Here is a 17,436-nt window from a genome sequence, read left to right as displayed (position 1 = left end):
AAATAAGCTAGGTAGATTTAAAATTGAAGTAAAACTACATTGAAATACAACATGCACAAAACTAAACTGAGTATGTCAACCCGCTCCAGCCGTGACGAGAGATAAAGGGAACGTGCAGATGCAGCAGGTGGAGCAGAGGGACGATCTTCACTGGAACTGTTTTGGCCGACAAGCCAGGAAACAATTCAGATGTCCCTCTCTCGTCCCCCAGTGGAGTCATTCAGATGTCCAGTCAAGGCTTTAGTTATTTACAGTACCACAGTCGGCTTTTCCTCCTCCGGGCCTCCCGCAGGACGGCATAATAACTAATAGGAGAGGTGAGGCCAAGCAGATGGTGTTGGCACACAGTTGACCCAACCGCTGTTTCTGACAGATTTAGATGGGTTTATGTTTGTTTCAGAGAGACGGCCAAAACAGGGAGGAAGCCTAAAAATACTATTAGCCCTACAGGACCAAATGGATTATTCACTTGCCAGATCTTATGAACGCGGCTGTAATTTGTCAAAATTTGATTGGTTAATACAGGGATAAAGTATGCATGCGCTCATCTCCGGGTTCGAGCCTGATCCGCTTGATGGGATATCCGGGATTTGGTTTGAACTTACTATGTTTTCTTGTAAACCAACTGAGCTCAGTTTGGAGTGAAAACATTTTTTAATTTTGCAATCACGTGTGCATTTGTAGCTCCTTGATACAGAATGAAGAAAAACTTGGTTACAGAGTGGCATAAAGTCCACATTCATGGGTAGAAAACAACAAAAACAAAACAATCCAGCAAAATAGCATGAGTTGTAGCACAACATGAAGCTATACAAATCACTATACAACTATATACATAAATCCAACTGCTCTGCAGTTTAAGTCTCCACGGGTATAATCTCGCATAATAATGTCGTCTTTCATTAATGTTAGAGCACCTTTCACTTTGATATGTTTGGGATGTGTTCACGCTGGGGTGCATTACGTGAAGGCACACAGCTCGGCTGCTCGTGTGTCAGTCAGCAGTGTGTCCAAATTGCACTTGGAAATGCACCTTGTATAAGTCTCTAGAACACAAATTATAAATACATTGTGTTGCTTTATGATTCCTGAAATGACTTGTGGCTTTTACAAAACGTCTCTGCAGGAAAAAGAGGAGGAGGAAGAGGTAGCTCATCCTTAAACTAACCCGAAAAAAAAAGAAAAAGAAAAAAATGAACCTAGCTTGATAATACTAATTTGCACATTGCACCACTGATAAATTACTGTAACTCAAACGAAGCATTTTTTTTAAAAATTTGTTCTGTTGTCTAACTGGGTGTGTTACAGTACTTTTGTCCCCCTCTTTTACTACCAGTCATGCATGGCTGGTGCAAACAATTTTTTGGGGGGGGGGGGTGGCACAATTTACCTTGGCACAGTACACCTGACAGCTGCTTTAATGTCCACACAGTCACAGAGTTATCAAGAAAGACAATGTGGCCTATATGATAAAATCCACCCCCCCACCCCCCCGAAATTGTTAACACCAGCCGCCACTGGTAAATCAGAGTTTGATATGTTGACACTGAGTAGTCCTCATTGAACAAGGGCACAGTCTCCTCCCCTCTCACAACTAAACGTCCATCGTCCTCCAAGTCCTCTCCGCTTCCACGGTGCAGTCAGCCTGCACGGCAGCCATGACCAAGCAGTCCAACCCAATGATCCTCCTCTTCCTTCTCTCCTCGTTTTGAACAATCGGTCATGCTCCCTCTTTAACCTGAGCGACGCACATGCCCTTTATATGGTCCACTTGGTCTGCAACCAGGCAAGAAAAAGGGAGACGACGACTCACACCTGCGTGCACACGATGGACTCTGATTTACCAGTTTCCAACTCAATTTCACTTATTTGAAGTAACAACTGAATAGAAAACTAAAAAAATAATAAAAAAAATACAAGAAATGCTTGTCCTGGAGATTTTTTCCCCCAGGACGTTATATGTTGATGCCAAAACCTGGGATTTATCCAACAAAAAAAAAGCACAAGTTTCAGATATTCGACACAATTTCCGAACAAATATCCAAATATTCATTCTGCATTAATTAGACAATAAACAACAAACCAAGGCCTCAGACAGGTAATTAATAATTAATGCACCACAGCAGTCATTTGTTCCCTTTACACTTGCGTGTGGATGACAGTACAGATGAACTGATAGTTGACAGGACAGGTACACAGCCCTTGTTGTTTCTGAGCGAGGAAATCACAAGCAAAGTGACACACACACTTGGCACTTTATATTTGCATGGATAGCTTCACCTTTGTTTATATATTTTGACAGTAATGCTAAATTAATCAATGTCATCAATGCTGGTGAGCTAGCTACATATGCTAGCAGGTTAGTAAAAAAAAAAAACTAGACCAGGTGTCGTACCCAAATTTCTCTCCCCACCAGATCCCCTGTTGCACGAAGGCGCATTTAAAAACTCTGCAGTAGTCGTTTTCTTAATTTCAGTATGCTGCTTTTCTCGTTTTCCATAAAATGAAAACTGTTTTCAGAAGGACTCATTTGGTTGTCGTCTAAGGCTACGCCGCAGGATTATTGTACGTAAAATCTCCTGACATGGCTGTGAAGAAACAAAACAAAAAAGCACCAAGAAGCATCATCTAAATACTGAACATATTTGGAATACTAACCTGCCGAGTGGGTATCTGAAAAGTCGGGCATTTCCGCCAGCCCTATCGGGTTGTGAATTGAATTTTGAAAGTTGCTGGGAAACACATGAAAAATATGGCAGAAAACCTTCGGAGGAGCCATAGTCCTTTCACCACCGCCCCTCCCCAACCACCACCAACCAGTCAGTGCAGACTGGGCGCCACCAGGTATCCGTTGAAGGTGATGTAGACGTCCACGTCGTCGCTGTACACGGCATTCTCCCTCTCCCTCTTGTAGAGTCGGACCCACACCTCGTCGTTGAGAGCCAGGTCCAGCATGACACTCTGGCTCTGCATGATGGACCTCTCGCTGGGCTGTGCGTACAGGATCACCTGCTCCTTGTCGTTGTGCATCAGATGGAGGTAGGTTTCCTTGAAGTTCCAAGTGTGGATGTTGACGTTGAAGAAGTAGACGCCTGGCACGTAGCAGTAGAACTTGCCCTTGAACATGTTGAAGTGCTCGTAGAGGTTGACAAAGACCGTGTCGAACACCAGTGCCTGGTAGTAGTCCACGCTGTGCAGGGACTTGCGGCGTCCCACCGAGAAGGAGGAGTGGGGAATCTTGCAGGCGTCCCCTGGGGCTCCTGTCTCGCCCTTGCTTCCCTTTGGCCCCATGGGTCCTCGGTTGCCAGAGGACCCCTCGATACCAGGCTTGCCAGGTGTCCCTTTGTCCCCTCGGTCTCCTTTATCACCTGGACAGATGGGAAGAAACAGATGGGCAGAACTTTGTTACCTTTAGTTTTTTTCTTTTCTCTTTTTTATATATTTTTTGTACTTTTTTGGGGGGAGGGTTCCCCCTTTTTCTCCCAGATTGTACTTGGCCAATTACCCAGCTCTTCCGAGCCCTCCCAGTCGCGGTAGGGCTGCACACTACCACATGCCTTCTCCGATACATGTGGAGTTGCCAGCCACTTCTTTTCACCTGACAGTGAGGCGTTTCACCAGGGGGACGTAGCGCGTGGGAGGACTGTGTTATTCCCCCAGTCCCCCCGCCCCCAAACAGGCACCCCGACTGACCAGAGGAGGTGCTAGTGCAGCGACCAGGACACATACCCACTTCTGGCTTCTCACCTGCAGACACGGCCAGTTGTGTCTGTAGGGACGCCTGACCAGATCGCGTTATTCCCCCCAGTCCCCCCGCCCCCAAACAGGCACCCCGACCGACCAGAGGAGGTGCTAGTGTGGCGACCAGGGCACATACCCACTTCCGGCCTCCCACCCGCAGACACGGCCAATTGTGTCTGTAGGGATGCCCAACTAAGCCGGAGGTAACACGGGGATTCAAACTGGCGATCCCCATGTTGGTAGGCAACGGAATAGACCACCAAGCCACCCGGACACCCCTAGATTTTTTTTACGACAATATTAGCAAACAGGAAGACTTTGAATGTACACTTAGAAGAAATATAGATGCTCAGGTGGCGCACATAGTCGGCCCGGTATCGAGAGATTTCGTGTCATAGTCACGAAATGTAATCTATGAAGTCGTGCTGGGGGACACGATGTCATGGAAATTTTCTTGTCCGGCACCACGACGTTGTGTCCAATGCCTTCCTATGGGCCAAGTTTTTCTTGTGCGAGTCACGTTGTCAAGATGTTGGCTCTCGCTGGTCCGGCCTCCCGGGAGAATGCTGGTCACTTATATATATTTTCAAACACAAAAGCTACCCTAACGCTAACCGCCGTAGTTTTTGTGTTTTCAAATATATCTAAGTGACCCGCATTCTCCCAGGAGGCCAGACCAGCCCGAGCCAGCATCTTGACAACGTGACTCGCGCAAGAAAAACTCGGTCAATTCTCCAAATGTGTATGGTTAGTAAATTAAATAAATACCTGAGCTATCAAGAGCCAAATTCCATTTCCCCCCCTTTCCGTCAAACATAGACGAAACTGCCACAGGAATGCATTGGATACAACTTCATGGTGCTGGACAAGAAAATGTCAGTGACGTGGCGTCCCCCAGCACGATTTCCTAGATTAAATTCCATGACTATGACACGAAATTTCATGATACCCGGAGGACATAGTACACGTATACACAGACAAACGTGAACATATGAACGCATGCATGTATGTGCACACAAGCACACCACCTTACTGTTTTCGCCTGCATTTATGTCCTGTTTTTCATTTACACATCACCTCGTGACTTAAGAGCCAACCTACTTAGCAGCATTTTATAAATAGATATGACTGGACATGTCCTGATTTCACTTCACACTTCTGTGCTCCAGGTGTGCTGAATGTGTTTACGGGCATACATTAACTGCATAATACTAGAATGTAAAGCAGGGTGTTGGTGCCAAAAAAAAGCAAGCGTACTTTCCAAACCTTCCCTGGAGGATAAATAAAGGCAGGTAATTAAAAAAAGAAAAGAAAGAAGGAGAAAGAAACCACATGCATAGACAAGTACTGCTATATCTAAGACTGTGAACCCCCCATATGACATTAAGCCAGCCGTGAGTAGATCCAGGTTTGAAAATCCGGTTGTGGCAGGGCTGGATGTGGTTTCATCTTAACCAATCCTCTTTCACAGGTCCTCGTCTGGCTCAGGTGTTTAAATGAGCGGCTGTTGCGGATGGTAATCCTACTCCTGCTGTGGGCCCGCAGTGTCAAAATTAAACACCCTTGCCCTGAGTAATCCACACAACCAAAAGCCAAATGGGGAACTCCCAGTCCCCCACCCCCGGGCTCACCACGACCAGTAGCATCAGAGCCATGGTGAGAGGTTGCATTTCACATGGACCCGGGGTTAAAGCAAATGATCTGAAGTAGATCCTTCCCCAGCAGATTCAATTGGATGTTTATCTGTCTGCCCAGGTAGCACAATTGCTGTGGCCCGGACCCGTCCCACACCGGCACTTTCATCCTGCCCACAAACCGCGTAGAATGATGGCACTTGGGTGGTCCGCTCCTGTTTGCCAGATCTGGGCCAGAACCAAGCCATAGCAATGCCGCATGTGCCACATATTTGCCAAAGGTGGCCCATATTTGTGTTGTGATATTTGGGCCATATTCACCATTTACCACACGGGCCACTTCAGGGTCACATCCAGATCACATGTTGCCCAGAGCACCGCGTCTTTGCTGCAAAAGGCCCACATTTGATTTGGCATATTTGGGCCATATTTGCAATTATACATGTGGGCCACTTCACAGGCTCACATCCATTTTGTCAGGGCCAGAAGAAGGCCACCAGTGCCGCATCATTGCCTGAAGTGGCCCACATCCGGATGCTGTCTGGGTGTGGCCAGTGACCACACTGAGCCTCCAGTTACCCTAAACAATGGGGTGGCATGGTTGTCTAGTGGTTAGCGCTGTCGTCTCACAGCAAGAATGTCCTGGTTTCTAACCCTGGGGTTGTCCAACCTTGGGGGTTATCTCAGGTTGTCCTCTGTGTAGAGTTTGCATGTTGTCCCGGTGTCTGTGGTGGGTTTTCTTCGGGTGCTCCGGTTTCCCCCACCATCAAAAAGACATGCATGTTAGGGTTAATACTCCTGTCTGTGCCCTTGACTGGGGCGTGGCAAGACGAACTGGAGTTGGTCCCCGGGCGCTGTATGGCGGCTGCCCACCGCTCCTAGCTACACAGCTAGGATGGGTTAAATGCAGAGAAGACTTGTTCCCCAAAGGGATTAATAAAGTATATCAAAATGTTGAAATAAATAAATAAATAAATAATCAACAGCTCAGTAAGATTCCCTGCACCCAACAGCCGTATACAGACTTGTTATACAACTATCTTAGGACGGCTACAGGTCCGCTCTCGCCCTGGTCGGATTTTTCAGGTCCTTTCTTGTCCCTGATACCATGTAAAATAATCCAAGAGGAGGTCAAACCGAACCTCTTTGTGGCTGTTAGCTTGGGTTTGGTTTTAGTGAGGCGATGGGGAAGATGGAACTCTGTTTCTGTGCTCTGCTGCTGCATTAATGCTGCAAATAATCACTTTTTGCGTGCCGTACAGAGGAAAACCCTTACAGTGATCACATTCGTCACATCGCTATATACAAAGAGAAGGGGCTTTGGGGGGGGGGGGATTAGACGACCTGACATCTGATAACTTTGTAATTTATGATATTGGGCCATACAAATAAAATTGGCTTGACTTGATAACTGACATGTGTACACTTATCAAATGAATGTGATGTAACGAAGCAGGACGTACAGCACATAAAGTAAAAGTAGCTTCGCCCAGAGAACGAGGACGTGATTGTAGAACAGATCAGAAACCCCGTAATCTAAGAAAGCCTGTAGTTTTTCTTGCCTCCAAACGATTGGGAACAACTGCAGGCGTTTTTATATGCTCTCTCTGTTGCGGAGAGACAGATAAGTTTGAAAATTGGTGTACTGTCTCTTTAACTGGCTGAAAGACATTTGCCCTCTCTCGGCTGTGGGTTACAGCAGACCACAGGTAACAGTAACATCACTTGGCATTGCCTAAAGTATATATTCAATAACAGTAAGCCAAGGCCTAAAAAATGAAAGTAAAATGGAAGTTATCGTGCTTTCAGAGGTGGATTTTCAGATTTTCAAAGCGGTGGTGCCATTCAGCATCGTGGGCGTGAGCGAAAAAATGAGTAAGTTTTCCTGAATTGTCTTCGTTTTAAGGCGCTGTTTTAAATTCCTCATGTATAAAATACCCAAATGATCGCTTTAAACAGACTCTATACAGTATAGACTTTAAACAGTATAGAATATAGTATAGTATAACAGGACGATTCTGTCGAGCGACTTTTGAGCAGTAGTTTCACAGCAAAACCAAACCTGCTGTGTGTATTGTAGCAACCCTGTACTGGTGCGAGTGCTGATTGGCGGAGTCCATCTATCGTCCCCCTGCTCTCTGCCACTCACGGGACTGCATGTTTTGACAGTCAGTATGCGTGCCTGTGGTTGGTGGACCGGGGGGGGGGGTGCTGGCTGGCCCGCTGGTTACTGATTGGTTTTGTTGTTTTTCGTTTGGGGGAGAGATGAGGACCAGTGAATTGTTGAGATAACGGCGGTCTGCACGGTGTGTTTCTGCAAAGTTTGGCAGCTGAAAACCAAGATGAGCTGCAAAACTGGACATATCTGCTTGGAGCAATAGTTCATAAAGCATGCTAGGGTCAAATGCCAGACTTGGACAGTCACGCTGTTTGTGTAAACATAATGTAAATCTGTTCCAGAATCTGAACACAGTGACACTCGACCTTTCTTTAGCCTCTGTAGGTTGTTCTAGGATGTAGAGCGGTGGAGGATAAACAGACATCTACTCAGTTCATCCTCCTTTCATAGCTGCAGTAGGGTCTGTCCAGTGTTCTACCTTTTAAGCCACATTTCCAACCACCCAGTGGACCGTCTGCATGTTTTATAGCACAAGAATAATATGGTATAATAAAGCATAAAATAGTATAACATTTTTTGGAGGGTTTTAAAAATAAATATGCATCTGAGTATTATTGCTTGTAGGGGCAGTGTTTAACACCAAAAACACCAATGTTATCATCTCCACCAGGCGGTAGCCTGGACCGGATGTCAGGAATCAGGAACAATTTATTGTCATTTCTTTCATGTACTTGCGCACACAAAAGGAACGAAATTCTGTTTCCCGCAGCCCACAGCAGTGCGACACGAAAGGCAAAAACACATCCAAAATTTCCCAAAAACGACGCCACCGAAACATACAAAAACAGAGAGAACAAAACAAAAACACACACACACACACACACACACAAACAGTTAACAACACAGTCCACTCAGTGCAACACACTCCAGAAATTCCACTGTCCAGACAACGAACGCCGGCCAGGCTGGCTGTCGGAACTGCCGGTCTGTATAGGCTAGCAGTTAGCTTAGCCTGCCCCGCTTCCGCGTCCTGTCAGACCACCCTTGGTGTTTCCTCCTCGGGCGCAGCTCCCGGATGCAGTACACCAGGCTCCCCCAGCCAATCCAACGCCAGCTCTCCCAGCCAGACCGCCCTCGATGTTATCGAAACCGCTGGTCTGCATGGGCTAGCCGTTAGCTTAGCCTGCCCCGCTTCCGCGTCCTGTCAGACCACCCTCGGTGTTTCCTCCTCGGGCGCAGCTCCCGGATGCAGTACACCAGGCTCCCCCAGCCAATCCAACGCCAGCTCTCCCAGCCAGACCGCCCTCGATGTTATCGAAACCGCTGGTCTGCATGGGCTAGCCGTTAGCTTAGCCTGCCCCGCTTCCGCATCCTGTCAGACCGTCCTTGGTGTTTCCTCTTCGGGCGCAGCTCCGGTCAGGGCCGTGGTCCCTGGGCCCACAGGGTGCAGCAGACCAAGCTCTCCCAGCCATCAAACGAAGACAAAACAAACTTAGACGTGGACAAACATACTGCACGGGCGGTGCTGGGTGAGGCCGCCGCAAACGTAAGTTGGTGCCGCCATCTTTCCACACCGGCACTGGGTGAGGATGCTGCAAACGTGAATGTGCGCCGCCATCTTACGTTTGCATTTGGTCGCATGTGTTTGTATGTGTCTGCAGCTCATCTCACTATTGGGCCCATCAGCCTAATCATTTCTGTGCACATTCATGAGTGAATCATCAAGAACCTTCACTGCAACCATGAGAGGTTCTTATTCCTAGCCCCCATGAGTCCTTGCGTGAATTATGGGCGCGACTTCCGGCGCGTCCTGTCACTGAACCGGAACCGGCGTTTTCCATGGTAACGGTAACGAGCGATTTGTACGGCGTCTCATTCACTCACGAAGATCTAGCCAGCCAAGTGAGCTAATGATGTGAGAACACAATGTCACGGAGCTCAAAAAGGGTGAAATAAGAAAACCTTTGCCGTCCGTAATAGAGAGTTGGGGAGGTGACGTGAAGAAGTGGCCTCGTATCCCGTACGGTAGCATTTTTAGGTATTTTGTTGAGTCCGTTGCCTGTGATGGAAAGCTCGGGGGAGTGGAAAGTGTAGATGGGGAGTGAATGGGAGCGAATGGGAGCGAATGGAATGGGAGGCGTTGGAAAGTGTACCATCGCCGACAGGAACAGTCAGATTTAGTTGTGGCCTTATGATCGAAGCACTCTCGTGTAAGCCCCTCACTCGTGGCGGTACACAACCACGATGCTGAGTTTGGCTGGATAAGAGACGGTAACGGCGTGAAATTCAAAAGAGGGCGGAGAAAACTGTGGGATGGAAACAAGAGAGTCTTTCCATTTCAGGGAGCTCAGCAGGCCAGTACCACCACCACCTCACCTCCCAGCTCTGGGATCAGCAGGCCAGTACCACCACCACCTCACCTCCCAGCTCTGGGATCAGCAGGCCAGTACCACCACCACCTCACCTCCCAGCTCTGGGATCAGCAGGCCAGTACCACCACCACCTCACCTCCCAGCTCTGGGATCAGCAGGCCAGTACCACCACCACCTCACCTCCCAGCTCTGGGAGTGTGAGAAAGAGAGTAGACATAAGACAGCGCTGCGGGTGTGGTAGTGTTTTCTGGCGTGATCCCGGTCTGGGTTAGAGCAAGAAAGCTGAGGGAGAGCGAGGACGGGTAGCCTGAGATAAACTCAAGCTTTCGGCGCCGCTTGAAACCTACGATTGTTTTGTAAGAGCAGGACTGGTTTTAGCGGGTCCGCACCCCGCTCTCTTGTGTTGCCGCTGGCTGTGGGTTCTCGGTTAAAATTCGTTCGCTGTAGCTTTGTGGAAACCATAAAACTACACACTCACGACGACACGTGTACTTTTACAAACGCACACATACACACAGAAAAAACAGTGCCTCTTGTTTTCTAGTGAGAGCCATTCCAGCTATACTAGACTGTATACACATTTACAAATGCAGGCCCTTCATCTCCATGTGAACACACATAGCTTAGCGCGTGTGTGTGGTGCAGATGTTATTGCACGTGTGCACATATTTCTATAATTGTGTGTGTGTGCATATGTGTGTCTTAATCTATGTGTGTGTGTTTCTGAGAGTGTGTGTGTGTATGTGTACATATATTTGTGTGTATTTGCTGCCACATAAGCAGGTTGGGTGCCAGGTAAAAGAGCCTTCCGGGGTCTTCCTCACTGCACAGCTATACCACGGGTACGCGAGAGCGTAGCTTTTACGCCCTTTTCACCCAGCCGATCTCCTAAACTTACCCACTTACATAAGATATCTGGGAATTAATGAGCTCCGTGCATGTGAGTGCATCCACGTGTGTGACGGTGTGTGCATGGGACTAGGAAAAACCTGACGAGGGCATGTTGTGTTTATATATATGTATATATGTGTGTGTGTGTGTGTGCATGCATGTGCACCCACAGGGAATGTGTACAAAAAAATGCATGATTCCCGATGTGTGTTTGCAGCATATCTGCACCAGTGCGTATGAGGGTGTGCATGAGTGTCAGTACACGTGAAAATGTGCATGCATCTATGTCCTCATCCGAACCCAGAACACCCCGGTGCGCACGACTTGGAGAAAAAAACCTGTGTATGTGCCTGGACTAAAGATCCATCCATCCATTATCCAAACCGCTTATCCTGCTCCCAGGATGGCGGGGATGCTGGAGCCTATCCCAGCAGTCACTGGGCAGCAGGCGGGGAGACACCCTGGACAGGCTGCCAGGCCATCACAGGGCCCTCACACACATTCATAGGGGCAATTTAGTACAGCCGGTTCACCTGACCTACATGCCTTTGGACTGTGGGAGGAAACCGGAGCACCTGGAGGAAACCCATGCAGACAATTGTACCCCGACCAATTACCCCACTCTTCCGGGCCGTCCCGGTTGCTGCTCCACCCCCTCTGCTGATCCGGGGAGGGCTGCAGACTACCACATGCCTCCTCCGATACATGTGGAGTCGCCAGCCGCTTCTTTTCACCTGACAGTGAGGAGTTTCACCAGGGGGACGTAGCGCATGGGAGGATCACGCTATTCCCCCCAGTCCCCCCCCCCCAACAGGGCCCCCAACCGACCAGAGGAGGCGCTAGTGGAGCGACCAGGGCACATACCCACACCCGGCTTCCCATCCGCTGACACGCCCAATTTGTGTCCGTAGGGACGCCCAAACAAGCCGGAGGCAACATGGGGATTCGAACCGGCGATCCCCTTGTTTTGTTTTTTTAACCTTCTTAGTTTTGGGGTCGACTGAAGGTCAGAACAGACTTGGAAAGTCAAGTTATCATACAGGCCAGCGGATAAAACGAGCAGCTAGTGACACGTGGTTTGAACAGCTCTGGTGGTGTTGGCTGCAGACGCTCCCAAATATTAAACACATGTGCTCCCACAAAACCCTCCCAAGCTTTGATTGTGTGTTTTCCTCGAAAAAAGAAAATCCCTTTAATTCTTGTTTGGCTTTTTCTCCTGTCACTTTTCATCTTCTCTCTCTCTCTCTCTCTCTCCCCCTCTCCCCAACTGTTTACCCTCTTCTCTTACCGTCTAAAATAAACCCACACAAATGTGTGTATATGCAAATTCACACCCACATATGCACACACTTGCAGATATGTTCACACACACAAAAAACATTCATGCATTTATAAATACACACAGTTTTGTATATACTATTTGCCTTTGATAAGATATATATGGACACGTGTTAAGATGAGTGCCGATGCACACACACACACATGCAATGCAAGTTCATACAAAGATGCACAAATGCCTGAAAACGCCATCTCACACAGATACACCCACAGTCAAACCAACATACACTTAAGAGACTGTCCTCCACCAAAAAACCACCCCATTGGTCATTTGTACACGCAGCTCATTATGACCTATAGTTACGTTTTAAGCTGCTTCCTCGCGGTCCTCCGTAATTATAATAGGTAACTTTCCCTAGGGTATAGGGGGTTTCGGGTAGAGGTAGTACCTTTCGCAGCCTGGTAGCTGATCCTGCTCTGCAGGATAACAGGCACACTGGTCCTCGTCCATCTCCTAACTCTCGTGTCTGGCTCCTAGTGCCATACCCCGGGCAACGGCTTCAGCTGGCCGGTTAAACAACGTGGTGGTGGTGGGGGGGGGAATCAACACTGCATCACTAGGCGGTAGGCTTCTCTCAGAAGTCACCGGCTAGGGCGGAAGAACTCTTCAGGGTCAACAGCCAAGAGTTCGGGACCAAGGCGTGCCTCGGGATGAGGAGTTCGGCTGTGGTCAACAGTTTGGAGAGGGTTGTGCCTCGCCAAACTCTTTTTGCCCAAGACACACTAATGATGAAAACAATCCAACAACCTCTCGAGAGGCTACAGGATAGGTGAGGTGAGCGTTGGTGTACTTTCCCTGTAACAATAAGCGATCTCCTTCCATAAGCTATCGTGAGAAGGACTGTTAATACAAGCAAAGTTTAATGTCACATAGCGGTTATAATGTCCACGCTAGCTGACTTTCTAACATTTGGCTAGCGTTAAGTTAGCCCTTATAACGTTATTCATAGGTAAACATACTGCCAACAGCAATGTTACTTAGTATACTAGACGGTGAAACAACACAAAAACGCACTGACTACATATTCTATTGTTCTCAAGTTGTTTTAAAAACCCACAATGCACAGAGGCGAAAAGTGGCATATCTGCCGCCGGTGTGCCAATATTTTTTTCCTAGAATGAACCCGGAAAGTTCCCGCCCTCAGGCGCTAGGATTGGCCAGATCTGCCTGTCAGTCAACTTTCCGGATTCATCATAGGAAAAAAATATTTGCTTACCGTACACACACAGTTGGCACAATTAGCTTGGTTGCAAACGTAGCTAATGGCTAACAGTTAGCTAGCAAATGTGGCTAGGTTTAGGGTTACGGTTGTTGCGCGTTCGCATCGGCCTAGCGCCTGAGGGCAGGAACTTTCCGGATTCATCCTAGGAAAAAAATATTGGCTGCCGGTATGGGCGCTAATTTAGGAAACGCTCCTGTGGGTCGTATGCAGGGGTGGGCAATTTCATCCAGAAAGGGCCAGTGTGGGTGAATGTTTTTGTTCCAACCAAGCAGTTACACACCTGATCCCACTAATCAACCAGTAGGGTCTTTGCTGAGGAACTTGATTAGGAGACCCAGGTGTGTAATTGCTTGATTGGAACAAAAACCTTCACCCACACTGGCCCTTTCTGGATAAGAGTGCCTACCCCTGTATTACAGGACAAACGACCTATGTGGTCATATGGGTTGGAGGACTTGTCGCTATGCAAGTAACTCACATACAAGCATGCACTAAAGTTTCTGGATCTGAGGACCAAACCGAGTGATGGACCTTCTGGCTCGCTAACAAATGTAATTCATGCAGGTTTATAGAGGCTTGGTTGTGACTGGACCCATTGTGAGTCAAATAGATAAACATCCACTGACGTAGCGGTTAAGCTCTTCCATGCATACAACGGATGAGTAACTATTTTGGCACATATCTCTAAAAGTCTCTTCTAAAACGCGTCAATGCTGCAATCTCCTCCACAACACATGGCATAGATGCTAACGGTTTTATTAATTCAAGGTTCTTTCTAACAATAAATAAAGCATCTTATTCGGTTTTCTGCAGGGTGATGCTAATCATTTCTCATTTTGTCAGACACTAGCCTCGCAACACACTGCCCCTCTGGGAAAGCAGATGACCTGGCGATCTCAAGTGGGAGCTTGAAGTGAAGAGACAACCATATAAATATTCCAGCTGGTATATTCATTTGACAGCCGTTTAAACAACATGTGGCTTTTCTTCAGAAAATGAGGACGTTCAGTAAGGAAACTCTTTCTGGCTGTTGACCCACATATCAAGCGTCCATCCTTTATCCAAGCTGCTTCTCCGAATTCGGGTTGTGGGATGCTGGAGCCTGTCCCAGCAGTCATTGGGCAGCAGGCGGGTAGACACCCTGGACAGGCTGCCAGGCCATCACAGGGCCTCAATCACAATCGCCCCTGTTAAAGACAGACTAGTCAATTGGAATAAAACCGGTTTGTGTTGCTGTTGTAATTGTAACGATCACGGATGAATAAACTCGCTAGCCCTTGGCTGTAGGGTCGGACCCTTTAGTTGACTGGTTAGCGCAGTCGCCCGTGGTGTGGGTGACCTGGGTTCACGTCCCAGCTGTGGCGGATTCCTGGTTGCCCCCCGAATTCATCACATTGGTGTCAGAAGTGGGATGATGAGACCATGAGGCCATCGGAAGTGCCTGCGCCCAGAGGCGTGAGGGAGCATGTGTGCTGAAGCGCGGGGACGCGCTTCCCGAAGGAGGGGGAGTAGTGTAACAATCCCTGATGAATTGAATCGCTAGCCCAAGGCTAACGGATCGGACCCTTTAGTAGACTAGTTAACGTAGTCGCCCTCGGTGCAGGAGACCCGGGTTTGCGTCCTGGCTGCGGCAGTTCCCGGCCGAATTCACTACATAATGATGGCTGCTGATCCTCTTCTATACACTTGCCACCTATAGATCCATTGTTATGTAGTGTATAGGCAATTTTTGCTCTGTGTTCTGGATAGATACTCACTTAATGCAGAATGTCACTACAAGCACATCCATTCATCACCAAAGCTATAAGTCATGTCACCACTCTAGTACACTAAGGAAGGATGGCTTAACAATGTCGGCGATCAGTACAATCACTTCACATCCAGTGATGCCACATCTGGCATTCAGTTGATATCCTACAATGCCATTACTATATCCTGCACTGATCGGGTGAGACGCATGTGCCAACGTCACATGAATTATGTAGACAGGCTCCATTGCACGGCGTCATTTGCTGTAGTCATTGTAGTTTTTCTGTGGGACTTCCTCATCCTGTTTTTAGCGCTGACACTAATGAACACAAACACGCGACATCTTGCCAACAGCAGCACGGTGGCGCAGTGGTTAGCGCGGTTGCCGCACAGCGAGAAGGTCCTGGGTTCGAGCCCCGGGGTAGTCCAACCTGGGGGTTGTCCTCTGTGTGGAGTTTGCATGTTCTCCCTGTGTTTGTGTGGGTTTCCTCTGGGTGCTCCGGTTTCCTCCCACAGTCCAAAGACATGTAGGTCAGGTGACTCGGCTGTACTAAATTTGAATATGTATGTGTGTGTGTGTGTGGGCCCTGTGATGGTCTGGCGGCCTGCCCAGGGTGTCTCCCTGCCTGCCGCCCAGTGACTGCTAAGATAGGCTCCAGCATCCCTGCGACCCTGAGAGCAGGATTAGCAGTTTGGATAATGGATTGGATGGGTTGGGTCTTGCCAACACGGCGTGGCATGCAGTAGTCAAAGCATGATAATGGCCTCAGCATGATAATGGCCTCAGCATGATAATGGAGAAAAAGGTACAAATGACCAGATCAGCCACTTTGATCAGAGGCCCCGTGTAACTGGCAGAAATAAAACTTCTCACTAACTGAAATGAGTGTTTTTTCAATCGGAGTCCCAGTACCTTTGAGGATTGTCATGTTGATGACGGTGTGGACCTCGGGCGTCTTGTAGTGGACGCTGGCTGCCGGGGGCTCCATGTGGTCGCAGCACCGCCTGCACAGTCTGGAAGGGGGTCTGGAGGAAGAAGGGACAGAGCAGGCCAAGGGGAAGAGCAAAACTAGACTAAGACATGCCCCCAACATGGCTAACCGCACCTGGAGGGGAGGGAGGAAAGTTTGGGGGGTGGGGGGGGGAGATAAAGCAACAAGGAAAGAGAGAAAGATAGGGAGAGAGGCATAAGCAGTGGGTGGTGGGTGGTATAGTTTTTAATGTAAAATTACATCATCCCCCCCGTCTCACATATTAGTGCCATCACAGCCGCCAACACACTCATTTACATTACAGATATTTGGATGGTGCTTTCTCTCACAAGAGCTACTTGGCACAAGGGCAACAGCAAAATGCTAAGTCTTACATTTAGCTTGCCAAAATTACAAACAGCCAAAAGGTGATGGAGAAGAGTCGTGGCTGCGCATACATAAACAACCCTGGACCTCAGCAGATATGAAAACATCATGGCACCAACGGTGTCCTGCCAAGAGGCCGCATAATAATGATGGATTGCAGTTATATAGGGCTTTATCTTGACACCCAAAACGCTTCACATTGGAGGGGGTAACTTGCTTCAACCACCACCAATGTGCAGCACCACCCGGGTGATGCATGGCAGCCAGTTTGCATCAGAACGTTCACCACACATCAGCTTGAGGTGGAGGGGGAGGAATCAGTGAGTGAATCACATAGGGGGATGATTAGGTGGCCAGATGGAGAGAGCCAGGTTGGGAATTTTGCCAGGACACCAGGGAACCCCCTTGCGATCAGTGCCATGGGATCTTTACTGACTACCGTGAGTAAGGACCTCGGTTTAACATCTCATCCGAAGGACGACCTCTCCTACAGCACAGTGACTGCGTTTACATGCACAGTTAAGTTGAGCTATGGTTACAGCTCGACTAGGCCATGTACTTGTATACTGGGACTGACAGTAGTTCAAGAGCCGGGGGAGAATCGATTTATTGACCGAAATATGTCCAACCCCGGTACGGTAGGGGGTGATACGCCCCGTTCCAGCTGGTTGCTACTGGACCTTCTTCTGGTTGACCTATAGGTTGTTTGCATATGACGTCACGAACTACAGACGGAGGGCCGGAAGTGATTTTCTACATAGGAAGCACTGTCACAAACTTTCGAAATGCCCGTGTTTGGCGTCATTAACTGAGAAACCACAAGGAGTTTTTATTGAGTACCGGAAGTTGTTGTTCACGAGGGGGGGGGGGTGCAAGAAATTGACCGAAAACGCCGGAAAGAATGGCTCGCGTGCCGCCGTCTGCGGTCGGGAGGGAGGGGCGGAGTCGGATAACGCGCGCGTGTGCAGTGACCTCTTCGTCAAAACAATCCCTCTTCATCACATAAGATCA

The 17,436-nt window shown here is 48.4% G+C and overlaps 1 protein-coding gene across 1 annotated transcript; it reads right to left on the bottom strand.

Moving 5' to 3' along the window:
* Nucleotides 1–635: 635 nt before the first annotated feature.
* On the bottom strand, nt 636–16,161 carry c1qtnf6b (C1q and TNF related 6b). Its single transcript, XM_056280383.1, has 2 exons — nt 15,981–16,161; nt 636–3,368 (listed from the first exon to the last, which is right to left on the bottom strand). The coding sequence occupies exons 1-2, from the start codon at nt 16,159–16,161 to the stop codon at nt 2,821–2,823; spliced, it is 729 nt and encodes a 242-aa protein (XP_056136358.1). The 3' UTR covers nt 636–2,820.
* Nucleotides 16,162–17,436: the final 1,275 nt, after the last annotated feature.

This window comes from Lampris incognitus, chromosome 5 (genome assembly GCF_029633865.1).
Source record: "Lampris incognitus isolate fLamInc1 chromosome 5, fLamInc1.hap2, whole genome shotgun sequence".
In the NCBI taxonomy this organism is placed as follows: Eukaryota; Metazoa; Chordata; class Actinopteri; order Lampriformes; family Lampridae; genus Lampris; species Lampris incognitus.
Note: the sequence above shows the minus strand (reverse complement) of the source record. Positions and strands in the feature narration are given on the sequence as shown.